This window comes from Theropithecus gelada, chromosome 4 (genome assembly GCF_003255815.1).
Source record: "Theropithecus gelada isolate Dixy chromosome 4, Tgel_1.0, whole genome shotgun sequence".
NCBI lineage: Eukaryota > Metazoa > Chordata > Mammalia > Primates > Cercopithecidae > Theropithecus > Theropithecus gelada.
Genome location: NC_037671.1, coordinates 11,023,616 through 11,049,708, shown reverse-complemented (window position 1 = coordinate 11,049,708; position 26,093 = coordinate 11,023,616). Strand labels below are relative to the sequence as shown.

Below are 26,093 nucleotides of genomic sequence, written 5' to 3'. Positions count from 1 at the left end.
CCGTTTCCACCAATGCGGGAGGTTCTTGTTCTGCAGGTCTCGCCTCTGCCAGGAGCTACGGCGCTACGGCCGGAAGATGGCGGCGGCCGCAGAGTTGTCGCTGCTGGAGAAGTCCCTGGGACTGAGTAAGGGGAACAAATACAGTGCTCAGGGCGAGCGACAGGTGAGAAGGAGAGGCGGCGCAGAGGGGAAGAGGTGGACGGGAGCGGGGCCTGCCGAGCCCTGGCAGTACCCGGGCCGGCCACCCAATACCGGCGGAGTGAGGATGCTGCTACCCAGCTCCCCACGTGTCTGCGCCGCGAGCAGGCTGGCACCTCTGGGCCTCGGCCGCTGCCGCCCTACCTCCCGGAGGGAGGGGGTAACTAGCTCAGGTCGGGCTCGGCCTGAACTTCACCTCCTGGGAAATCATCCCATTATGAAGAAACGAAACCAGTTGCAGGGCTCTTAGACCAACCTGGAAGCCCCGCGTTTGTATTCAGTATTAACTGGCTTTTTTTTTTTTTTAACCGTAATCGCACCTTTCATTCAGTTATTACTCAGCGATTCCGTGATAGCTAACAGGGTACCAGGTAGCACTGTGCTGGGCCTGGGGAATTCAGTGCTGATTTAGGGGAACACGCTTCCTCCCCTCAGGAAGCTTGCTTTTTGGCCGGTTGGACAAACACTGCAACCATTTAAATTGAAGGAGTGCCACGTTGCACCATAAATGGCAAAGAGAACACCTAAGGAGTCTTGGCCCAATCTAGGCGATTCGGGGAAGGCGTTTCTAAAGCCTTGGGGTATCAATTTAAGTGTGCGACCCACAGAGAATGAGGGAAACATAACAAGGTATGAGATTGCCTGGTGAGGCACTGTTAGAACGTTTGTGTTTTACAGTTGTTTGTCGTAGAGGGAATGTATTAGAGGAGGAGATTACATCACAAGGTATGAGATTGCCTGGTGAGGCACTGTTAAAACGTTTGTGTTTTACAGTTGTTTGTCGTAGAGGGAATGTATTGGAATGTATTAGAGAAGGAAATTGGTTGTAGGAAGACTACTTTGGATATGTTTTTTTTTGCTCCTTTGAGATCTTTTTCCAAATGATGTTTGTTTTTTGTCTTTAATTTTTTCTCTTCTTCATTTGGTCCATGTGAAGATCTTGTTTAGAAAGTAGTAGTATAGTTTTTATTTAAGTTAACCTGAAGCCTAGAGAGGTTAAGTGTTCAGCCCTGTGATTGGTGGCAGAGTAGGCATCGGAGCCAAAGTGACCTTCTTTTGGTGTTTCCTCTGCCCCAGTGATGATTCTGTCCCTTCAAGCCCCTACTCGCTAGTTTACTGTATATATTCCGTAATACATATATAATATAAATATAATATATATGACCGAGTGGACAAACATTGCAACCATTTAAATGGAAAGAGTGCCATATATATGTACACACATATATATGTACACACACATATATATGTACACACATATATATGTACACACACATATATATGTACACATACATATATATGTACACATACATATATATAGATTTTTTTTTTTTTTTTTGAGACGAAGTCTCGCCTGTTGCCCAGGCTGGAGTGCCATGGCATGATCTCAGATCACTGCAACTTCTGCCTCCCGGGTTCAAGCGATTCTTCTGCTTCAGCCTCCCAAGTAGCTGGGATTACAGGTGTGCGCCACCACGATTGGCTAATTTTTGTATTTTTAGTAGAGATGGGGTTGCACCATGTTGTCCAGGCTGATCTTGAACTCCTGACCTCAGGTGATCCACCTGCCCTGGCCTCCTAAAGTGCTGGGATTACAGGCGTGAGCCACCGCGCCTGGTGTAGTTTATATTTTTTAGGGACCATTGCCAAGATATGAGTATTACCTAGTATGAGAAACAATCATCAGCAAATAATTTAAAGCACAACATAATAAGCACTTTATGGACTGTCGCGGGTGAGCAGCAACTCTCTGGGGCTGGTGGTGCCAGGGCAAGAATTCACCAGGACAGCTGTAGGTAAAGAAAAGCAGATTTATTAGAGAAAGTATGAAAATATGTTTCGAGAGTGCAACGGGCAAGTTAGTAAGAGAGGAGCTAACTGCAAGGAAACAAAGGCTGGCCGGGGATTTCAGGAATAGTACTTCTGCTGTGTGCTGAAGAGGGATTTGTGCAGTACTGATAACACTAAGGTTGCAGTGAGCTAACTTGAGTTTTCTATCAGCCAGAGGTTCGGTGATAGCTGGACACGGGAAGATTATTGAGTTATTTGTGCAGAAAGGCTGTGTCCTGGACCATGAAGAAAGGCAGACTTGTAGCTTATCGGCCTTCTCTTTTTGCTTTCCCTTGGTCCCCTCAACCTGACTTCTTTTCACTAATTAGGACTCCACATGGAGGAAAACACTGTTGAGGAGTGTGAAAAGGGAAGTTAATTCTGACTCTAAAAATGGATTTATAAACTCATGGAAGAGCTGGCGTTTAAGGGATTATGCTTTGAAAGATGTGTAAAACCAATAAATGATGAAGGATTGGGAAGTTTATGGCAGTAAGTAAACCAGTATGAGGAATGATGCAATGCAAGGTAAACCCCAAATCAACAGTTTGAGGCCCAACTGTGAAGACTTTGGAGTTCAGAGTGTAGTTTTAAATTTTATTTTAATTAAAGCATTTTAGCAGTGAGCAGCTAGTGAAAATTTCTGTTTGCTTGTATGGGGAAAGTGCTGGCCATATGTGGTAAGATTCAGCCATTTTTTGGGAAGACAGCTGATAGCAGTGAGCCAGCAATAAGGCATTCTCTGCAGCATTACCAGTCATAGTTAAAAACTGAAAGCAGTTCAGAGATCCTTATCCAGGAGAGTGATTCTCTAAATTATGGTACATCAGCACGTGTTATTTAAGGACAGGGATATGTTTAAAGAAATGCATCGTTAGGCAATTTCATCATTGTGTGAACATTATAGAATGTTCTGGGGGTTTTTTGTTTTGTTTTGTTTTGTTTTGTTGAGGTGGAGTTTCACTCTTGTTGCCTGGGCTGGAGTGCAATGGCGCGATCTTGGCTCACTGCAACCTCCGCCTCCTGGGTTCAAGCGATTCTCCTGCCTCAGCCTTCCGCGTAGCTGGGATTACAGGCATGCGCCACCACGCCTGGCTAGTTTTTGTATTTTTAGTAGAGACGGGGTTTCTCTGTGTTGGTCAGGCTGGTCTCGTACTCCTGGCCTCAGGTGATCCGCCCGCGTCAGCCTCCGGAAAGTGGTGGGATTATAGGCGTGAGCCACCGCGCCCAGCCTTAGAGTATTCTTAAACCTAGATAGTATATCCTACTTCACAAACAGTAGGTATATGATATAGCCTGTAGCCTATTGCTCCTTCAGGCTACAAACCCGTACTGCATGTGTTACTGTGCTGAATAATGTAGGCAGTTGTAACACAATGGTAAGTATTTGTGCATCTCAATATATTGAAACATGGAAAAGGTACGGTAAAAATACTTGACTGTAATCTTAGGGGACTGCCATTGGATATGCCATGCAGAATATCGTTGACCAGAACATCATTATGCAGTACACAGCTATTGCATAATGCAGCCATTAAAAGTAATTACTTTGAGGACTATGGAACCTTAAAATGAATGTGAAAATAGTATATGTCTCATAATTGCAACTGCATAAGAATTGTGTACTTTAGGGCTATGTAAAGGAAAGAAAATGGACGTTTGAGCCAATAGGACTTTATTCAAACACTGGCTCTGCCATTGCAAACCTAGCGACCTTGGTTTTTATTATCTGTAAAATGAGGATGAGATTACTTACCTTATCTTACAAGATGTAATGTTTAGATGAGAAGGTAACTGGGAATTTTTTTAGAGCATGGTTGGGTTGTGGATAATTTATTTTTACAAATAATTGTCTTTAGAGTTAGTTCTGTCCCCTCCTGCCCAGCCATTGTGAGTCATTTGATTTCTCTTTTTTCCCCCAAATATACCATACATTCAGTACACACATCTTGGTGTTACCACAAAGTTAACACACTCAGGTAACCACCCAGTCAAGGAACAGAACATTACTGGCACCCCTCAGAGGGTTCCGTATTGTTTTCTTTCAGTACATTTAATTTATTGGTGATCCTAGAGATTGTGGTTTCATTTGAGTTGAAGGCAGAAGTGAGAAGTCAAGGAGCTATGAATAGTGAATGGAAAGTGGAAAGAACTTTTACCACCTTTACTTTGAAGTTACTTCCTGACTTTGAATCTGTATCCTGTAGAGTATTAATCTCCTTGGAGACTTCACCAAGTGCTGTTGATGTAGGTGTATGAAAATGCCTTGCAAAGTGTAAATCATTACAGAGAACAAGATATAATTCGGCTGTATGCGGTGGCCCACACCTGTAATCCCAGCACTTTGGGAGGCCGAGGTGGGTGGATCACGAGGTCGGGAGTTCGAGACCAGCCTGGCCAACATAGTGAAACCCCGTCTCTACTAAAATTACAAAAAATTGCTGGGTGTGTTGGCACGTGCCTGTAGTCCCAGCTACTCAGGAGGCTGAGGTGGGAGAATCGCTTGAACCAGGAGGCAGAGGTTGCAGTGAGCTGAGACCATGCCATTGCACTCCAGCCTGGGTGACAGAGTGAGATTCCGTCCCCCCCCCCAAAAAAAGATGCTATTTTATTGCAGAAAAAAGCAGCAGTCTTACCAAAAAAAAATAGTTCTTTTTTCATTTGCTTAAAGTCATTGAGATTGTATAGTTACTGTTTGTGTTTGGTCAGTCTTCCCGTTAGGTAATACTTTCCATTTTCTTTTACATTTCTCATAATGCATTATGCTTATTTGTGTATCAAGAAAATTTAAATTAATTGTCAATTTCTTATACACAAGCAAACTTGTGTTGCTATTGTAATAGGGGAAACATGAAGTCAGGTTTATTTAAATATGATCACTTTGCTATATAATAGGGTGCAGGTAAGCTTGATTGAAATTAATACTGTATAATTAGAGTTTCCATTTTCTCTCATTGTACATAGCTTAAAATTATTGTAGTAATATTATACTGATTTTTGCAATGTTAATAGCAGTTTCATCATCAAGCATCTGTTACCACATTGTAAATTATTTAACTGCTATTTTCCAGACTTTCATTTGTATGTAATTTAGTATCTTAGAGTAAAATCCGGGATTATTTCAAAAAACAGTTGAGGGATTTTGTGGTTACTTAGAAGTTGTAATCATGATGTGGTCTTTGTTTTTTAAATTCTGTGAACTTTTTTTTTTTCTTTTTAAGATTCCAGTTCTTCAGACAAACAATGGTCCAAGTCTAACAGGATTGACTACTATAGCAGCTCATCTCGTCAAGCAAGCCAACAAAGAATATTTGCTGGGGAGTACTGCAGAAGAAAAAGCAATCGTTCAGCAATGGTTAGAGTACAGGGTCACTCAGATAGATGGACACTCCAGTAAAAATGATATCCACACACTGCTGAAGGTATCATGACTTCTCTTATAGGCTGAAATGCATGAACTGTTAATCAGAAATTTCTTTCCCCTCAGATTAAAAAGCTGCAGCTGTTGGCTTTCTTCACCTCTTTCCTTCTGCCTCAGTAGTTTGCATCTGTTATTCCCTCTGCCTGGAACAGACTCTGTCCTCCCCCCGCCCCGCCCTCCCCCTCAGATCTCAGCTGAGGTATGCTGCCTTGGAAACTTTCTTGACTACTTCTCTCTCAGCTGGATCAGGTTTTTTTTTCTATATGCAGTCACAGCACCCTGTGCTTTTCCTTCAGAACCTTTGTCATAGTAATTACAGTATCATAATATGACTTTTCTTGTTTTTTTAATGTGATGCTCCACTCGACAATCTCGATTCTCTAAGAGGTAAAGTACTTTCTTAGAGGCAAGAGAGAATCAGAATCTTTTAGGGCTGTAGTTTGAAAAAACTCTCATCTGAGAAAGCTCACCTTTCCCTGTTTTGAGAATCATTGCTTTAAATTTTTATTTTCAAAGGCATCAAATAATAAAATAATCTACTGGATATAGCTTCAGAGTTACCAAGAATAAAAAAAATTCCAAAGTTATTTTTGTTAATTTATTTATATAAAAAGAAAGCAGATTTTAAAAGATTTTGTTGAAGCTTTAAATTTGAGAGAAACTTGAGAGATTATCCAGACAACAGCATATCGCTGTAGAAATTCCTTCTGTTTCTTAATTTTATTGTGATTGTTTTATCATGGCAATAAAAGTTGCGCAAGAAAGGTCTTCCTTTATCACGTTGGGCAAAATGGCTCAAACTGTGTTCTTGATAGATGCCATCAAGAGAATTGGTAGAAATTCAGTTTCAGAACTTGGCCCTCTGTATGTCTGTCGTGATCAACCATTTATTTTTAATACCGTAGTGGTCATTCACAGGGACCCTTCTCTTGTGCCCCTACTATTGACAGTATTTCCAGGGGGAAGCAGTCATATCCTCCCTCCAAGTGAATTTGAGATTTCAGGCAAATAAAAAGTGAACACAACCTTCTTTTATAGTTTTCCAAAGGAAAGGATAGTAATGAACTTGATTCTGAAAGATAGGAACAGAATTTCAATGAATTGGGTTTTTAAGGTTCAAAAGTTACATTAATAGATGTGGTATTAGAAGAATAGAAGTAACTTCCAAAGTGTTGTCTCTGAGACATGTAAATATTTAATTGGGAGCCTCTATTTAATGTGTGTGGAGCTGGGCAATTTGCATTGTTTTTGAAATGTATGTGGAGCTGGGCAGTTTGCATTGTCTTCCTTGTTTGACCGCAGTCTGCTCATCTGCACCTACAACATAAGCACTTGCAATGCACCACGATGCAGTTCTAAGGGCTGGTGGTGCATTAGACACAGTTTCTGCCCTTACAGAACTCAGACTGGAAGGTGAGACTGATTATGTATAGAGTGGATTGCGCATGTGATTTTGGCCACATGCACGGATGAGAAAAGGGTTGTTTTGTTTTGTTTTGCTGTTTTAAAACAGTGTTGTTCTTATTTTAAAAGCAGTAAATGTTACAGAATTTAAGAAGTAAAAATAAGCAAATGGAAGACATTTGAAACATCCATAGTCCCACCAGCAAGACAGAACTATTAATAATGCTTATGTTCGGCCATCAGATATTTACTAAACCCCTTCTGTGTTTTTTCTATGCTTTTTTTTCCTTGTGTATGTACTTGTGTATGTATTTAAAAAAAAAAACAAAACAGACACCTACTGGGCGTGGTAACCTGTTGGGTTTTTTTTGTTTTGTTTTGTTTTGTTTTGTTTTTGAGACAGGATCTTACTCTGTCACCCAGGCTGGAGTGCAGTGGTGCAATCTTGGCCCACTGCAGCCTCCTCCTCCTGGGTTCAAGCGATTCATGTGCCTCAGCCTCCCAAGTAAATGGGATTACAGGTACGCTGGGATTACAGGTGCGCACCACCATGCATGCCTTATTTTTTGTGTGTGTTTAGTAGAGATAGGGTTTCTCTGTTGGCCAGGCTGGTCTTAACTCCTGAACTCAAATGATCCTCCCACCTCAGCCTCCCAAAGTGCTGGAATTACTGGTGTGAGCCACCTCGCCTGGCCAGTAAACTGTTTTTTTGTTCACTGACAATGTCTTGTCAACACCTTTTTACGTCAACAAGTATTCACTTACATTCTCCTTTTAATAACATGTTAGTGTTGCATCATATACAATGCAGGGCACTGACTCCCTGAGCAGTTGAAAATCCATGTATAATTTTGATTCCCCAAAAACTCAATTGCTAATGTCCTACCATTAACTGCAAGCCTTACCTGTAACATAAAGCAAATTAATACATAGTTTGTATTTTATGTGTGTTATATACTGTATTCTTAAAGTAAGCTAGAGAAAAGAATATTATTAAGAAAATCATGAGGAGAGAATACGTTTACTATTCATTAAGTGGAAGTGGATTGTCATATAGGTCTTTATCCTCATAGTCTTCACTTCACATCGAGTAGGCTGAGGAGGAGGAGGAGGAAGAGCAAGGGTTTGTCTTGTTCTCTTGGGTGGCAGAGGCAGAAGAAAATTTGTGTTTAAGTGGACCTGTGCAATTCCAACCTGCATTGTTCAAGGGTTAACTGTAATTATACCACAATTTAAATTATGTATCCCTTGGTAGTTACTAGATTGTAGCTAAATATTTGAGCACATTCCCATTGTTTCCTTAGCCTTTTTGTTTTTTTTTTTTTGAAACAGAGTCTTACTCTGTCACACAGGCTGCAACCTCTGCCTCCGGGTTCAAGTGATTCTTCTGCCTCAGCCTCCCAAGTAGCTGGGATTACAGGTGTATGCTACCACACCCAGCTAATTTTTTTGTATTTTTAGTAGAGATGAGGTTTCACCATGTTAACCAGGCTGGTCTTGAATTCCTAACCTCAAGAGGTTTGCCCGTCTTGGCCTCCTGAAGTGTTGGGATTACAGGAGTGAGCCACCGCGCCCAGCCTCCTTAGGCTAAATTCCTACAAGATAAAATGCTAGCCTAAAAGCTATATATGTTTAAGCTATGTTGCTAATTTGTCCTCTAGAAAAGTACATCATTATAGTATCGTAGCATAATAGAGTGGCCTCTTCCCCAAAACTAACATGGTATTACCTCTTTCTCCTTCACTACCCCAATTTAATTACCAAAACAAGAAAATTTAAAAATTATTTGTTTGAGGCTGTGCGCAGTGGCTCACGTCTGAAATCCCAGCACTTTGGGAGGCCGAGGCGGGCAGATCACTTGAGGTTAGGAGTTCGAGACCAGCCTGGCCAACATGGTGGAACCCTATCTCTACTAAAAACAGAAAAATTAGCTGGGTGTGATGGTGCACACCTATAGTCCCAGCTACTCAGGAGGCTGAGGCAGGAGAATCACTTGAACCTGGGAGGTGGAGGTTGCAGTGAGCCAAGGTCACCCCACTGTACCCCAGCCTGGGCAACAGAGCAAGGCTCTGTCTCAAACAAACAAACAAAAAAAATTATTTGCTTATTTTTTTTGAATACAATTAATAATGTGTCATTTTCATACTGCTTATTAGCTATTTTATTATTTTTAAAAATTTACATGTGTTCTTTGCCTGTGTTTATGCCGGGCTGTATAGGTTTTTATTATTTATTTTTAGAACTCTTGCTTTTAGGATATTATGAAAGGGTTTAATTCTTATTTGTCAAAGTTCCATTTCAGTGCTAAAACCACAATGCTAAGTTTAAATGCCTCATAAATAAGGTAGTATATAATTTCAAAAAGCAGGCAGTACAAAACACTAACGTGTTGAATCTAGATGGAGGGTATATATAGTTGTTTATTTTACTGCTTTTTCAACTTTTTTGTATTATTAGAAAGTTTGATAGACGGAAGGAAAAATAAAAATCAGGTGGAATTGTAGGGGAAGTATTTAAAAAGTTTGACAATAGCATCAGAAAGAATTGTTAAAAAAAAAAAAAGACACAAACGTCAGACATAATTAGTTCTCACCTGTGAATATTTTGAATGTGTGAAACTCTGTCTTTTGGTAGGAAAAATTTTAGTTATATCATGAACCCAGAAAATATTACCTAGTCATCGTTTATAAAAACTACATTTTTAAGAGTCTTGGCCGGGCGCGGTGGCTCACGCCTGTAATCCCAGCACTTTGGGAGGCTGAGGCGTGCTGATCACGAGGTCAGTTCAAGACCAGCCTGGCCAACATAGTGAAACCCCCATCTCTACTAAAAATACAAAAAATTAGCCGGGCATGTTGTGTGCCTGTGGTCCCAGCTACTTAGGAGGCTGAGGCAGGAGAATTGCTTGAACCCTGGAGGCAGAGGTTGTGGTGAGCCAAGATCGTGCCACTGCACTCTAGTCTGGGCAACAGAGTGAGACTCCGTCTCAAAAAAAAAAAAGGCGGGGGGGTCTTTATCTCTAAAATATGCATATAGATTCTGTTTTTGGAGAAAATATACAAAACTGTTATTGTTTCAGGTCTTTCTTCTTGAAATTAAATGAAGATGTATTTATTTTATTTGAAATTTAATTAAGATGTTTAATTTCTTATACTTTCTCAAAGTTGATTTCTCTGAAGATATTTGGAGAGAAATCATATCCATTCAACAGATTACCGTAAAATTTAAGTGGTGGTCCCTAATATACCAATGCATTCTACCCTTTCCACCGAAATTTTATTTTGATTCTTCTATGCCTGTCTCATTTGTGTCTATATTCCTTTATGTTCTCATCTGTACCACCTTTAGGGTCCCATATTCATATACTGTTTTGAAAATGACTGTCTTTAAATGAAAATCATAAGAGAAAATGTGTTTACTCTTTATTAAGTGGAAGTGGATTATCATAAAGGTCTTCCTCCGCGTTCTCTTCATGTTGAGCATGTATCATGTTCACTTTGTTTGCAAATTCAAAGAGATTAAATTAAATTCTGCAAACATTTTTTATTGACTGCTGAACCACTATATCCCAGACACTTTGGGATGTTGCTATGGTCTGAATGTTTGACTCCCCCTCCCCAAACTTATATGTTAAAATTCTAACCCCCAAAGTGATGGAGTTAGGAGGTGGGGTCTTTGGGGGTGATTAGGTCCTGGAGGCAGAGCGTTCATGAATGGAATTATTGCCCTAAAAAAAGGCCTGGGAGAGACCTCACCCCTTCCACCAAGTGAAAAGACGGCTGCCTGTGAACCAGGAAGCAAGCCCTTACCAGACACTGCATCTGCCATCACCTTCATTTTAGACTTCCACCTCCAGAACTGTGAGGAATAAATCTCTCTTGTTTACAAGCCACCCAGTCTATATATTCTATTACAGTTGCCCAAGTGGACTAAGACAGATGTGATTTGAGAATCGGAACAAAATGCCCTCTCTATAGTTTAAGGAATTCTTCTAGAATAAATGCTGTTGATCACTGGACAGTGTTTTATATCTAGTCTTTAGAGGAGCCTCAAAGAATATCTAATAATAGTTCATATAACTTATTTACAAAATCTTCCTCTGAATGTTTTATGAATCTGTTGTTTCACTTAATTGACTGTAATTCAATGTAAATTCCTGTTCTGCTAAATTTAAGTGTTAATTTTAAGAGAAGCCAACAGTTTCCATCTCAGGAAATTGACGTATTCATGCTGGTCTGCCAGACAATACCTCTAACAAAAGTAAAAATAGATAAATTGGACTATGTCAAAATTAAACATTTCTGGACATAATCAAAGGAGACAACAGAGTGAAAAGGCAACCCACAGAGTAGGAGAAAATATTTGTAAATCATATGTGTGATAAGGCGTTAATACTCAGCATATGTAAAGAACTCCTACAGCTCAGCAACAAAAAAACCCAATATCCTGATTTCAAAAGTGGCAAAGGACTTTAGTATACATTTAGCCAAAGAAGATATATCAGTGGCCAGCAAGCATATGAAAAGATGCTGGAATCACTAATCATTAGGAAAATGTAGATCACGTTTACAATGGGATATCATCTCACACCCATTAGGATGGCTACTACCAAAAAAAATCCCGCAGAGTAACATGTGTTGGTGAGGATATGAAGAAATGGTAACCCTTGTGCATTGTTGGTGGGAATGTAAAATGTACAACTGCTATGAAAAGCAGAATAGCACTTCCTCAAGACATTAATAGAATTACAATATGGTCCAGCAATTGTACTTGTAGGTATATACCCAAAATAATTAAAAGCATGGTTTTGAAGATATGTTTGTACACTCCTGTTCACAGCAGCATTACAATAGCCAACGTGGAAACAACCATGTCTATTGATACAGGAATCAATAAAATGTGGTCTATACACACAGTGGAATATTATACAGCCCTAAAAAGGAAGGAAATTCTGACATGTGCTGCATGCTACATGGAGGAACTTTATATTCAGTGAAACAAGCCAGTTACAAAAGTACATATATTTTGTGATTGCTGTTATATGAGGTATCTAAAGTAGTCACATTCATAGAAACAAGGTAGAATGGTGGTTGCCAGGACCTAGAGGCAAGGGGAAATGGGTGAATTATTGTTTCATGGATGTAGAGTTTCTTAGAATTCTCTAAAGAGATTGAAATTGTTGGGGAATTTTTTATATTGTAATGGAAAAAATAAGTGTAACTAATGAGCATGAGTAACAAAATATTTCTAAAAACAAAAAGCTAGACTTTAAAATGATCATAGATGGCATTTTGAATATCATTTTCTAATGTTTTCTTGTTTCTTTAAGACTAGTAATGTTTAGCCTATTTTTTTAAAATAAGGTGACTGGCGTGTGATTTGTGATTTTGAATGAATATTAATGTCAAAGAGTAAATTTATTAAATGGCGATATTTTGTTTTCTAGTAGCCTAAATCTTTTAAGTTGTTATATGGTAATTAACTTTATTATTACTGTTTTTTACATTAATATTTATTTGTTTTTTTTTTTCTAGGATCTTAATTCATATCTTGAAGATAAAGTCTACCTTACAGGGTATAACTTTACCTTAGCAGATATCCTATTGTACTATGGACTTCATCGCTTTATAGTGAGTATTTGAATAGTTACTAGCTTTTTTTCTGTAGTGTTCAGAATGATTTTTAAAACTTTATCTTGAATTTAAATCAGATTTGCATTTTCAGCTTATCAAATAAAAATGAAAGGAATTACCGTATACAAGGTGCCTATGTAAAAACTCCTTTCACATATCCAGTTAACACAGTTGCTTCCTTTTCTTTGACCTTGATTTTCTTCCTATGCTTCTGCTCTTCTTCAGCAGTGACTTCTCCAGCCATGCTTTAGGTTTTGTCGTCATCCCCTGGACCCCATATGCCTACCATTCTACCTCTAGATCTTAACTTCAGTACCCCCATCTTCTGTGTAACCACTTGTGATGGTTAATACTGAGTGTCAACTTGATTGTATTGAAGATGCAAAGTATTAATCCTGGGTGTGTCTGTGAGGCTGTTGCCAAAGGAGATTAACACTTGAGTCAGTGGGCTGGGGAAGGCAGACAGACCCAACCTGAATCTGGATGGGCACCATCTAATCAGCTTCCAGCGGACATAAAGCAGGCAGAAACACATGAAAAGGTTAGACTGCTTTAGCCTTCCAGCTTACACCTTTCTCCCATGCTGGACGCTTTCTGCCCTCAAACATCAGACTCCCAAGTTCTTCAGTTTTGGAACTCAGACTGGCTCTCCTTGCTCCTCAGCCTGAAGATGGCCTATTGTGGGACCTTGTGATTGTGTGAGTTAATACTTAATAAACTCCTTTGTTTATGTATTTATGTATTCCATTAATTCTGTCCCTCTAGAGAACCCTGACTAATACACGGCTTATCTTAGCTCTTTTAATCTCTTAGTGTCTAATTTCTATCTGATGTAATTTGACTCCTCTTTTCCAAATCTGTATACTTTCTTCCCCACCCAACCTAGACCCCCTTTTGTGTAACTTCAGCTACATCCTCTTAATATCTTCAGCTCCTTTGCTTTACCCTACAGTCACCACCTTTTCCCTGTAGGTTCCTGGCTCTTGGCCAGTCCAAATAAATGTCTTCATTCTTACATCCAAGATCCAAGCTGAGCTCTACTGGAGAAATTACAACACTGTAGATTACTGCCACTAAAAATGTTTACTATCCAATTGCAGCCGGGCTCTCATACTGGATCAGCTCCTTTTTTTTTTTTTTTCTCCCAGGGATACTTCCAAACCTTTACTTCTTTCCTTAAGCCCCTTCCTTCTTCCTTCTTTATCTTTAGTCCTTATCACCAACCCTTCCTCCATCATTCGACTAGAAAAATGGAGGCTGTTCATCTGAATCCCTTCATTTTCCAGCCTGCCTGATTGTGCATCCTTGTCTATCTTGTCTCCTTTTCCTGGTCTCAGCCTTGCCTTTTTCCTAGACCAATCCATTTGTATTAGTCCATTTTCATGCTGCTGATAAAGACATACCTGAGACTGGGTAATATAAACAGAAAAAAGGGTTTAATGGACTTACAGTTCCACATGGCTGGGGAAGCCTGACAATCATGACAGAAGACAAGGAAGAGCAAGTCATGTCTTAAATGGATGGCAGCAGGCAGACAGGGCTGGTGCAGGGGAACTCCCACTTATAAAACCATCAGATCTCATGAGATTTACTATCACAAGAACAGCACAGGGAAGACCTGCCCCATGACACAGTTACCTCCCACCAGGTTCCTCCTGTGACATGTGGAAGTTACATTTCAAAATGAGATTTGGGTGGGTACACAGCCAAACCATATCACCATTCATCTGACTCTTACCTCAATCTCCTCTCCACCTCCTGCCCCCTTTCTGGATCTTTGCTCCAGATTGTATTTCCTTTCTTTTTATTTCAGTCTTGCCCACTACCTACATGGTCAGTCTCTTTATTTTAAATTTGTTCGTGAACAATGACATAATATTCAGTATGTTCTTGGCACTGTTCTTCATGCTGTATAAATGTTGACTCATTTAGTCCTAATAACAGCCATATAGGGTAGGCACTAATATTATCAGCCCCATTTTACAGATGAGATAACTGAGGCATAGAGAGGTCAAATGTTTTGAGATTGCCTAAGTAAGTGGTGGAACAAGGTCCAGAAACCAGACACTTTGGCCCCAGAGTGTGTGCTTTCTTACACCCATCTCTCTGCCTGAAAGCTTGGCTCAACTCCCCATCACCCCAACACCCATCTTCCCCCGTGGAAAAAAACAAACTCATGCATTTTTGTGCATTGTGCGCCTCATGCATCCAGTCAGTCAGATCCTGATGTCCAGCTCCTGAATGCCTCTCACATGTGTCTTTTCCTCTGATCCCGATGACATTGCCCAGGTTCCAGTATTTAGAATCTTTTGTTCATCTAAAGAGGATGGACTGTAAGACATGAGATTGGTGACCCCTGGAGCAGTCTTTCTCATGACCGCGTCTTTTTCTTTCTCAAAATAATTAACTCGGCTGGGCGCAGTAGCTCACCCCAGCTACTTTGGGAGGCCAAGGCGGGTGGATCACCCGAGGTCAGGAGTTTGAAACCAGCCTGGCCAACATGGCGAAACCCCATCTCTACTGAAAACACAAAAATTAGCCGGGCGTGGTGGCTCACGTCTGTCATCCCAGCACTTTGGGAGGCCAAGGCAAGTGGATCACCTGAGGTCAGGAGTTCGAGACCACCCTGGTCAACATGGTGAAACCCCGTCTCTACTAAAACTACAAAAATCAGCCAGGCATGGTGGCATGTGCCTGAAATCCCAGCTACTCCAGAGGCTGAGGCAGGAGAATCACTTGAATCCAGGAGGCAGAGGTTGCAGTGAGCAGAGATCGCAGCACTGCACTCCAGCTTGGGCGACAAGAGTGAAATTCTGTCTCAACTCGTCTGACTCCTACCTCCCTTGCTATCCTTCCTGTCATTCTCTCAGCCACAACATGTGCCCAGAGCCTGTTGGATGCTGGGCTCTTTCTACCCAGCGTCCTTGCATTGCTCTTCTCTTTTGCTCCCTGGTCCCAGCCCTTCCTTTCCTCCCCACTTCATTTGCATTTTCCAAGTATCTCTCGGTTCCCGCTCATTCCTCGGCTGAATCCCTCTCAGGCCCCTAAACCGTATTGAGGTGCTCCTTCCTGTGTGTGTTTTTGTACCTCATATACACCTTAGGTCTAGCTTGTTTCACTCTTACTGTAATTCTTTGAAAATCTCTCTCTCTAAATTATAAGCTGCTTGACTCAATGAGTGTAGCGGCACATATTTGTAACACCATTGTGTGAGGTAATTCCTGGCACGTGTATGTAGTCGCCCCTGCATAAACACTGAATAAAATTTTAAACGTATTTCTCTATGCTTTTCAAGGAGTTTCCTATATACTTTCTCATTGTGCCTCATCACTAAGAAGGAAATAGGACCAGTGTTATTAGCCTCTTTTACAGAGAAGGAAACTAATGCTTAGGAAACTTGAGGTTTAAAGGCGCAGCGCTCAGTTTTTGGAAGGGCCAAACTAGGTCTTCTGACTGAAGTGTCTTAATGTGTGGGGAAGCTCTTTGTGTTATAAACTATGAAATACCGTAATAATTGAGGCCTGCGCAGGCCCCAACCTGTCCATGGTTTGGGGCTGCTATCTGCCTCATAAAGCAAAGTGGAGGGTTTGTCTTTTGGAAAAACAAAGTCGTTTTCTCCTCTGAAAAAGCCTCCTACATAGTTGGCTTTGCCATTTGCCAAGAATAAGAGGGCACAGATTGAGGCCTCATGAGTCTGGGTTTTCAGTTGAGGTTGAAGAGAGAAGACAGGGATTGTAACCAGAAAATTCAGAATGGAATGTAGTTCCCTCCAGAACTCCTGGGCTTCATGACAGTCGTAGAAGTGGATTCCTTTTGGTTTCCCCTCACCCCACAAACATACTGTAATAATGCATAATACAGTTATTAGTCCCCTACTCAAGCTATAATCCCTAGGTTTGAATTTACTTGACTTTATTGTGAATTGTTCCTCAAAGATCCCTCAGTGATTATGTTAAATTCTACAACATTATTGTAATGGCTTAGAATGATCCTTCATTTAGTGTAAGACTATTATGAGTTTTAAATGACTTATTGAAAGCCCACTGTGTATGCCCACTATTTTATACTTGGGAGGGAGACAACAGAAGTATAAAACTATTTTCAGGGGCATATTAATCTTATTGAAGAAATTAGACTGTTTTACATGAAAGCAATTAATGAAGTAGAGAAAATGGAATCCAGTGCTAATCTCTGGTCAGAATATTATGTTATTAATGAACGAGGCAGATGAGTAGAATATAGAATCATAAAATTGTCAGAAAAATATCTGAAGATTTGGATGGCCTTGGCTATCTAAGGGAATTTTCATTGTTTTGGAAAGCTTATGATAAGTTTGATTACACATGTTCTTTGTAAATAGGGTGACCACATGATTTCTCATCCAAAACACTTGACTGTGAAAGAAGGCCTGTTAATAATTACATTGGGACAACAGGAGTGAAGTAGAATGAATGTTTCCCATACTTACAAAGAATATGATTCAATTTACACAAAATAAGGGACGGGAGAGGATGTGTCTGATTTCTGTTCATCCCCTCTTGGCTTTTAGCACAGTGCCTTGCACAGCTAAATACTTACTGAGATTAGCAATATTAAGTCTGGGCATGATGGCTCATGCTTGTAATCCCAGTACTTTGGGAGGCTGAGGCAGGTAGATTGCTTGAGTCCAGGAGTTCATGACCAGCCTGGGCAACAGGGCAAAACCCGTCTCTATTAAAAAAAAAAAAAAGAAAAAAATTAACCAGGCATGGTAGCTCTGCGCCTGTAGTCCCAGCTACTTGGGGGAATGAGGTAGGAGGATCATCTGAGCCCAGGGAGGTCGAGGCCACAGTGAGTCATGATTGCACCACTGCATTCCAGCCTGGGCAACAGAGAGACCCTGTCTTAAAAAAATAAATAAAACAATATTTAACAACTGGTACCCATTTATAGTTCCTATTTCAGATTTTTTATCTTTGTAGTGAAAGTGTAATATAATTTAAGTGATGTTAGTTAAATGTAGAGAAAGTTTATTGGAGTTGAAATACATTGATTAGCAGCTTCTTTTTATTCCATTCTAGATTCAATATATTTTAGTAGCTTTTGGAATTTAAAATGATGATGAGGCACAACTTACCTCATTTCAAAATGAAAAAGCCTCCAAGGTAAAGAGGATTTGCTGCTAAGGTATCTAAGCATGTCTCAGCCTATATACAGTCTTTGAACTTGGGGGAGTCTGTACTTGATTTTAGTAAGACTGTGCTGCTGTGAGCATGGCTACCCAACAGGGCTCCAAGAACAATTTCTATCTGAAAACCACAATAACAAACTTGTTGACTTTTTAAAAATATATATATTTAAATGTGACATATGTTTTGACATTTAACTTTTTAAGCTTTATATTAGGAAAAATGTCATCAGTCATCCTGTGTGATGACAGCCAGCAGGCTAGTGAATGTCTCGTCAGACCCACAAGATCTGGCTTGCTGTGGCATCGGGCTGTCATTAAGAAGGAGAGTATTTTTGTAATCCCAGCACTGTGGGAGACCGAGGCGGGCGGATCATGAGGTCAGGAGATCGAGACCATCCTGGCTAACGCGGTGAAACCCCGTCTCTACTAAAAAATACAAAAAATTAGCTGGGCACAGTGGCAGGCGCCTGTAGTCCCAGCTACTCAGGAGGCTGAGGCAGAAGAATGGCGTGAACCCGGGAGTCGGAGCTTGCAGTGAGCTGAGAATGCGCCACTGCCCTCCAGCCTGGGCGACAGAGCAAGACTCCGTCTCAAAAAAAAAAAAAAGATGATACTGAAGTGCAACTCATAATCCAAGTGTGTAATTAAATTTTCCTTTCCTCTAGTTTATGCAGGTTTTGCAGTAAGGAAAGGAAATACTCTGAAAAGGAGGGAACTTGTTTGGAATTCCTTTGCCAGCAGAATGAACAAGGTCATAATCCTATAGTGCAAAATATTCATAGCACTATCTGCAAAGTTATTTAATTACGAGTCTAAGTGCACTGGAGGGCACTTGGTTTTTAGGCAGGTTAGAAGTGTTTCATTCAGTACTGCATGTTAAAGTTAGGGTTACTTTAACAATATTTAGCACTCTCTATGTGTTAACATTTTCTATTTTGGAATGTATGTCCTCTTCATATATAGTGACTAGGATGTTATGATTAAAGATATCCTTATCTTTTTCAAAGTGAAATTGAGTAGATTAATATGTAAATCACTGTTGAGCATCCTTTTGGGTTCCTGTCATGAGTCAAAGTATCTCTCCCACTCTAGTCCAAGTGCAGGCAAAGTAATCAGAGAAATAAACACCTTCTCAAGGAACAGGCCTCACAGACTAAAACCTACACAATGGCAGAATCGCACTGCAGTGTTAAATGGCATTCCTGTTAAGTTGGGTACAAATACATACAAATGTGGAATAAATGATTTCTAGGTGTTAAATTAAGGTAGGGTAGGTGTGAGGTGCAGGTTGACCACCTGCTGATATTTACCAGGTCTTTGTGCTTTGTTTGCTTTGGCAGTATTACTTATTTTTGGCCTCATGCATTCCTTCATTTGTTTGTTCATGTTATTCAGTACGGAATATGTAATCAGCACAGTGTACAAAACAGCAGTCAAGGAACCTTCGAGTCATCAGATAATCCCACTGTATTTTGTTTCATTGTGAGCCCAGTTTTAGTCATGGCTGAGTTATTCTGAGATCTGGTCTATCTTAACTCCATTTGAGGAATATTATGTTGCCTTTCCTTTGTTATACTGCCTGTTAGTGTGGCTGTTTATTATAACACCAGTGACTCACTGCTTTCTTAAAGTGATTTCACTAGTAGATAGTCATCCCTGTGAACAGACTGTTACTCAAGATTATTAAAATCCTTTGTAATATTATGTGCTTCTTGACTGTAAGATTGTTATCAACTGAAATACTTTTGTTCTGAAGTTTGGAGCACCATTGGAGGCATGTGGTTCTTTTATAAGAAAGGAAAAATAACAGAAATAACTGCAAAATAGTCCAGGAGCCCTGGCCCTAAAGAATGTCCCAAAGGCGGCAGCGTGGTGCCAGTTGGAAAGGTAACAAAGCAGCGTGTCACCCTGATCTGGAATGGGTCACTTAAAGTGTTTCTCACATGACTTCATGGAAAATTAGTGATTCAGAATATTATCTGCTTGGCTTTAAAGTTCAAAGTCGTGATAGAGTGCCAATATAAATTAAAAGGAATTATTAGGCAGAAAGAGTCAAGCACCACTATAGACACACTGGCATGCAGACCGACATGAAGCAGGAAATGGTAACTAGAACAATTGCATTGTTTCCTGTTGTAAGAAAGGAAAAAGAACTTTAGCTAGAAAGGGATGGTGGAAAACCAGTGTTGTAAGTGAAGTAGTCCAGGGGATCCCATCAGAAATGTTTTTAAAATCTGTAAATTTGGTGAGGGGAGAAATCTGTTCATTTCTTTGTTTACAGGAAGTTTATATAGGGAATGTCTTCCAAAAAAGTAGCAGAGTTAAGAAGTCAAGGTCATTCATAATTATCTCAGACTCAAAGGGACAAGTTCCAAAGTTTAAACTGTAAAAAGAGGTGAAACTGGTAACCATAACCTCATCCTTTTTGAAAAACTCTGTGAGTTTCTGGCAAAAGTTTCCTGAGGGAAAATGAATAAATGTAGTCTCTAAAATAGATCATCTAAAATTATTGTAAAATGGATCATCTAGCTAAAAAGTATTGGAATAGGGGGCTGGGCACGGTGGCTCACGCCTGTAACCCAGGCACTTTGGGAGACCAAGGCTGGTGGATCACTTGAGGCCAGGAGTTCAAGACCAGCCTGGCCAACATGGTGAAACCACGTCTCTACTAAAAATACAAAAAATTAGCCGGGCGTGGTGGTATGTGCCTGTAGTCCCAGCTACTCAGGAGGCTGAGGCAAGAGAATCACTTGAACCCAGGAAGTAGAGGTTGCAGTGAGCCCAGATCGCGCCATTGCACTCCAGCCTGGGCAACAGAGTAAGACTCCGTCTCAAAAAAAAAAAAAAAAAAAAAAAATCATTGGAATAAATTAGGAATCATTAGAAGCTTTAGGAGCTCTTGGAATAAAAACTATTTTGTACTGTGGGTCTGTTGATAATCCTGACACTGGAGACTCCAAATGTAAAATGTTTAAGTTGGAGAATATTTGTTTTGCTGTGTTCTGTGTGTTATTATTGTTTTAAATAATAGGCCTGTGAGCAACATATACTAGTCCTCTGTGACAGCAAATGCTGTTCTGAAATACAAATATCACAGATAACATTGCCCTTTTTACCTAGTTTAAAATCTGTGTGAACAACTTGAATATAAACAAGCATTAGTACCCTGTTGTTTGGAAGTGCTTTACCAAATAGCTGAGTGGAGAATTACCTGAAATGAAAGAGCTATGAAAGGACTAAAATGGTAAGAAAGAGGTCAGATTTGAATCATCATATATTTCAGCAGCTAACATGAAATCAGGTTGGAGTAAAACTTATTATTACATCTGTTTGCTTTAACTATCAGCAAAGAAATTTGTCGAAGTTGATTTTGAATTTTATTCATTCATTCATTCATTTTTCGTAAGAAAGCTTCCATTTCTTGTTAGATTTGCAGGTGTGTTTATTACTGGTTGAGCTTTTAATAAATCGTACATTTTCTTTTGAAGTCCTTGGTGAAGTTTACATATAGTAAAGATTTAGAAAGAGAACAAAATGCTCTTTTACAAAATATTTTTCAAAATATTTCTGAAATACAGACTGATGCTCAGTTTAGTCCACAAGATTAAGTGCTGCCTATGAAAACACACCTGACACGGAGATGCTCCTTTCAGTTTGAATCTACCAGTTAGCCTAATGTAATTCTTTACATGTGAAACCATGAATTTTCTTAATAAACATTAAACTTTTACATTAAAAAAGACATTCTTGGCCAGTTTTCTTGACTGATGTGTTCTTTATCTCTGTGCCATGGACTGACTGTTATAGATGAGACAGTTATAGTAACATCTTTCTAAGTAGACACAACCTACACACCTTAAACAGATGAATATGTTTTTATGATGTGCTAGAGCAGCTTGTGTGTGGGATTTCAGTAAGTATCACTAAAACCCGGAACTTACATTTTTATGAAACAGAAGCAGTGAAGATTCTCCCTGCTAACAACTTACGTAAACTGAGCCAACAAATATGATTCCAAATGAACATTTAATGAGAAAATACTGCCTACTTTTTAATTGTATTGTTAATATCCTTTTGTATTCTGTAATAATGATTGCATGTGGAGTGATTTGTCCTTCACCTTTGGTGATCTGGTAACTTAGCAGAATGCTTGCCTGTAGAACAAGTATGTGCTAAATTCTGAAAAGCAAAGGACAGCCATCTCACTAAAAATGTCTCCCAACAAGCAGGCAGCTGGTGGGTTTGTACCGCTTGCGGGGTGACTGAGTTCTTTCTTTCTGCAGACACTCCTGTCAGTGTTATAGAGACTTGCACTATCTGTTTAGTAAATGTGACTTAGGAGAAGGAACTACACTACCCATTCATGGGGCATGGCTGCAAGTTACTGCCCTGCTGGTTTTCTCTTTACCTGATAACTCTCAATAATTCCAAAATTTATCTTAGAGAAAAGTCTTTGAGTCACCTACTTCGGAATTTGAGCCCAGTGAAATGATAAGCACCTGCAGTTTGTATCACATCTCCCTCTAACCAAATCTCTGAGCATTCTTGTAGCTTGATAGCAAATTGGGTGAACTGCTACATTCACTAAAAGACTGAGTTCAGCTTTATTGCAAACAGAATTACGAAAGTCTGTTCTCATGCATTTACTCAGCCTCCTTCATCTGAGTCACATGCCACTAGCAATAGCCCCCCTTTATATTAAGCAATATTCACTTGAAATGGATCATTTCGGTTTTTTAGGTTACTAAAAAATAGTAGAGAAAGAACTGTATCTTAATCTATCTTCCTTTTCAATGAAGTAAAAAACAAATTCTTTGACCTCCAAATCCTCAGTTAATGTAAATTTTGCATTTGTTGAAAACTTGATATTTCCCAGGAAGCACATCTGGTTTTGAACTGAACATAGCATTGAACATGAAGAACTTTTACAAGTCAGTGTTCATTGGGCTGAAACTTTTACTCCTATCTGAATATGTTGGCTTTTGAGAACTCTTGGGGGATTGATGTTGTTGTTTTTCAACTTCTATCTCCTACTTAAGTGGTATTAATAGTTGTGCTTATGTAACATCTGTGTTGTGTGTGTATGTTTTTAATCTCTACTTAGGTTGACCTGACAGTTCAAGAAAAGGAGAAATACCTTAATGTGTCTCGCTGGTTTTGTCACATTCAGCATTATCCAGGCATCAGGCAACATCTGTCTAGTGTTGTCTTCATCAAGAACAGACTCTATACTAATTCCCACTAGAAGCTGTCCATGCCATACAGAAGATGTATTAAAAATGTTTTAAATGGAAAATGTACTCTGGGCCACAGGACTAATGTAAATTAATATACAGTCAGTCATTATTTGTTGAAGTTGATAGAATTTTTGAAGTGTAAACTTGTGTCTGAATGTTTTATTTGTTCTTTAGTTGAAGTTTTGCAATTTTTATGTCAAAATTCAATTGCTCTTAAACAAGTTGAGATCAAGTTATCAATTAACCTTGTTTTTAATAGATGACATTTATTTCAATAAAAGTTGCAAATCAGGGGCTTAATCTTAAAAAAATTGGTGGTCCTTTCAATGGTTGACATATTTGGCTATTTATTAATCTCTCTTTCATATGCTAAAATTCATTTTCCCCTTATGGATATTTATGGTAGTTTGTTAAGAACTGTGATAAATTGTGCCAAGGAAACAGGGAAGACAGATGGATTTGTTTTAAATATTTATGTGAGCTAGTAAATGTGGTTGAAAAAATATTTCTTGGTTGTTCCTTTCTTTCTGTAGTCAGTGTTCATTGGGGTGAAACTAACTACCGAACTGCCCTCCGGGAAACTGGAGGAAGATACGTTCTTCCAGGTCCTCTTGAGGTAATGATTCTTTTTTGTTGTTAGGCTTATTGTAATATGCAGTGGTCAAAAAGAGATGGGAAATTCTTCCTCCTGTAAGGAGGAAGATAAATATAAAAACGGAGATGGCAAAGTCTTACTGTCCCACTAATTTTGGATTTTTAATTACTAGATTTTTTCCAAACTGAAAGCCAACTCTCATGGAAAGAACTGCTGTTAAAGTGCTGTGTGAAGAGCGGAGGCCCTTCATTAAAAGATCTGTATATTTTATAACTCTTGCTGGTTGAATAAATAATAGTTATTGTAGCGCTAAAGACCTTATCTTTACGAATAATGAGAAAAATGGGGTCTTCGGGGGCTTTCCCGTTTAATGCTACTTAATGTTTTCATGTTGATGCTGAGTCTGACCAGTGGACCCGTCAAAGTTCTAGCAGAAAGAGCAGATACTTGGGAAATATACAGCACTCAGGTTGAGTCCTGTTTTTATCACTTAGTAGCTGTATGACTGTAAACAAAGCAGTTAATCATGTTTTCTTAATCTCCAAAAATAAAAAGATAATGCTAAATTAGGAGGATTAATGTAGACAACATGAAGAAAAAAGCCTAATACGTAGCTCTTGGCCATCAGTAAGGTTAGTTTCCTTTCTCTTCTCCAGGCAAATCATGATTTTGTTGTTTATAACAAAATGAGGATTGTAACAGGCCCCCATTTTTGCCTCTCAAGTTACTGAGTCAGGAGGCTTAACAGGCCAGGTGTGTGAACACGGCACACCTCATTTCACTGCATCTTCAACACATTGAAGGTTTGTGGCAACCCTGCTTTGAGCGAGTCTGTTGGCACCATTTTTCCATCAGCTTGTGCTTGCTTCATGTCTCTGTGTCACATTTTGGTAATTCTCACATTATTTTGAATTTTTTTCATTACTGTATCTGTTACAGTGATCTGTGTCCCGTGACCTTTTTTACTATTGTTATTATTTTTGGGGTGCCACAAACCATGCCCATATAAGACTTCAGACTTAATAAATGTTGTGTGTGTTCTGACCGCTCCACTGACCAGCTGTTCCCCGTTTCTTCCCTTTTCCTCGGGCTTCCCTCTTCCTCGAGACACAAGAGTATTCAAATTAGGCCACTTAGTAAACTTATAGTAGCCCCTAAGTGTTCAGGTGAAAGGAAGAGTTGCACATCTCTCTCTCTAGAAATGATTAAGCTTCTTGAGGAATGCATGTCAAAACCAAAACAGGCTGAAAGCTAGGCCTCTTGGACCAAACAGCCAACTTGGGAGTGCAAAGGAAAAGTTTTAAGGAAATTGAAAGTGCTAGCTGGGTGAGGTGGCTCATGCCTATAATCCCAGCACTTTGAGATGCAGAGGTGAACGGAATAAATAAAAATTTATTTCTTAATAAGAAATACATTTTGTAGGCCAGGCGTGGTGGCTCACACCTGTAATCCCAGCACTTTGGGAGGCCGAGGCGGGCAGATCACAACGTCAGGAGATCGAGACCATCCTGGCTAACACGGTGAAACCCTGTCTCGACTAAAAGTACAAAAAATTAGCCGGGCGTGGTGGGCTACTCGGGAGACTGAGGCAGGAGAATGGCATGAACCCAGGATGCGGTGCTTGCAGTGAGCCGAGATTGAACCACTGCACTCCAGCCTGGGCGACAGCAAGACTCGTCTCAAAAAAAAAAAAAAAAATGCATTTCTGTAAGGCTATATCTGCCATAGACAGTGATTCCTCTGATGGAGAGGGCAAAGTAAATTGAAAACCTTCTGGAAAGGATTCAGCATTCTAGATGCCATTAGGAACATTTGTGAGATTCACGGGAAGAAGTCAAAATATAACAACAGCAGTTTGGAAGAAGTTGGTTTCAACTCTAAAGGATGACTTAGGGGGTTCAAGACTTCAGTGGAGGAAACAACTACGGATGTGGTGGAAATAACAAGACAACTAGAATTAGAAGTAGAGCCTGAAGATGGTACTGAATTGCCACAGTCTCTTGGTAAAACTTGAACACATGAGGAGTTACTTTTTTTTTTTTTTGAGACAGAGTCTTGCTCTGTTGCCCAGGCTGGAGTGTAGTGGTGCAATCTCGGCTCACTGCAAGCTCTGCCTCCCGGGTTCACGCCATTCTCCTGCCTCAGCCGCCCCAGTAGCTGGGACTACAGGCCCCCACCACCACGCCCAGCTAATTATTTTTGTATTTTTAGTAGAGAGGGGATTTCACCGTGTTAGCCAGGATGGTCTCAATCTGACCTTGTGATCCGCCGGCCTCGGCCTCCCAAAGTGCTGGGATTATAGGCGTGAGCCACTGTGCCCGGCAAGGAGTTGCTTTTTTTTTTTTTTTTTTTTTTTTTTTGAGACGGAGTCTCGCGCTGTGTCACCCAGGCTGGAGTGCAGTGGCACGATCTCGGCTCACTGCAAGCTCCGCCTCCCAGGTTCAGGCCATTCTCCTGCCTCAGCCTCCGAGTAGCTGGGACTACAGGCGCCCGCCACCACGCCCGGCTAGTTTTTTGTATTTTTAGTAGAGACGGGGTTTCACCATGTTAGCCAGGATGGTCTCGATCTCCTGACCTCGTGATCCGCCTGCCTCGGCCTCCCAAA

The 26,093-nt window shown here is 40.0% G+C and overlaps 1 protein-coding gene across 2 annotated transcripts; it reads left to right on the top strand.

Moving 5' to 3' along the window:
* Positions 1-24,531, top strand: EEF1E1 (eukaryotic translation elongation factor 1 epsilon 1). Of its 2 annotated transcripts, none has more exons than XM_025383885.1 (4): positions 1-163; positions 5,250-5,450; positions 12,388-12,483; positions 22,761-23,204. In XM_025383885.1, exons 1-4 carry the CDS (start codon positions 77-79, stop codon positions 22,899-22,901), a joined length of 525 nt encoding a protein of 174 aa, XP_025239670.1. In that variant the 5' UTR covers positions 1-76; the 3' UTR covers positions 22,902-23,204. The 2 variants fall into 2 exon arrangements, with proteins under 2 accessions (XP_025239670.1, XP_025239671.1); XM_025383886.1 differs by lacking the exon at positions 22,761-23,204 and adding an exon at positions 24,145-24,531 and having other exon boundaries at positions 24-163.
* Positions 24,532-26,093: the final 1,562 nt, after the last annotated feature.

Bases quoted from the DNA above. Each gene is read 5' to 3' on its own strand.
- EEF1E1 (XM_025383885.1), top strand. From the start codon at position 77: ATGGCGGCGGCCGCAGAGTTGTCGCTGCTGGAGAAGTCCCTGGGACTG. The intron at 5,451-12,387 runs GTATCATGACTT...TTTTTTTTCTAG, and splicing joins ATATCCACACACTGCTGAAG to GATCTTAATTCATATCTTGA. The intron at 12,484-22,760 runs GTGAGTATTTGA...ATCTCTACTTAG, and splicing joins ATGGACTTCATCGCTTTATA to GTTGACCTGACAGTTCAAGA.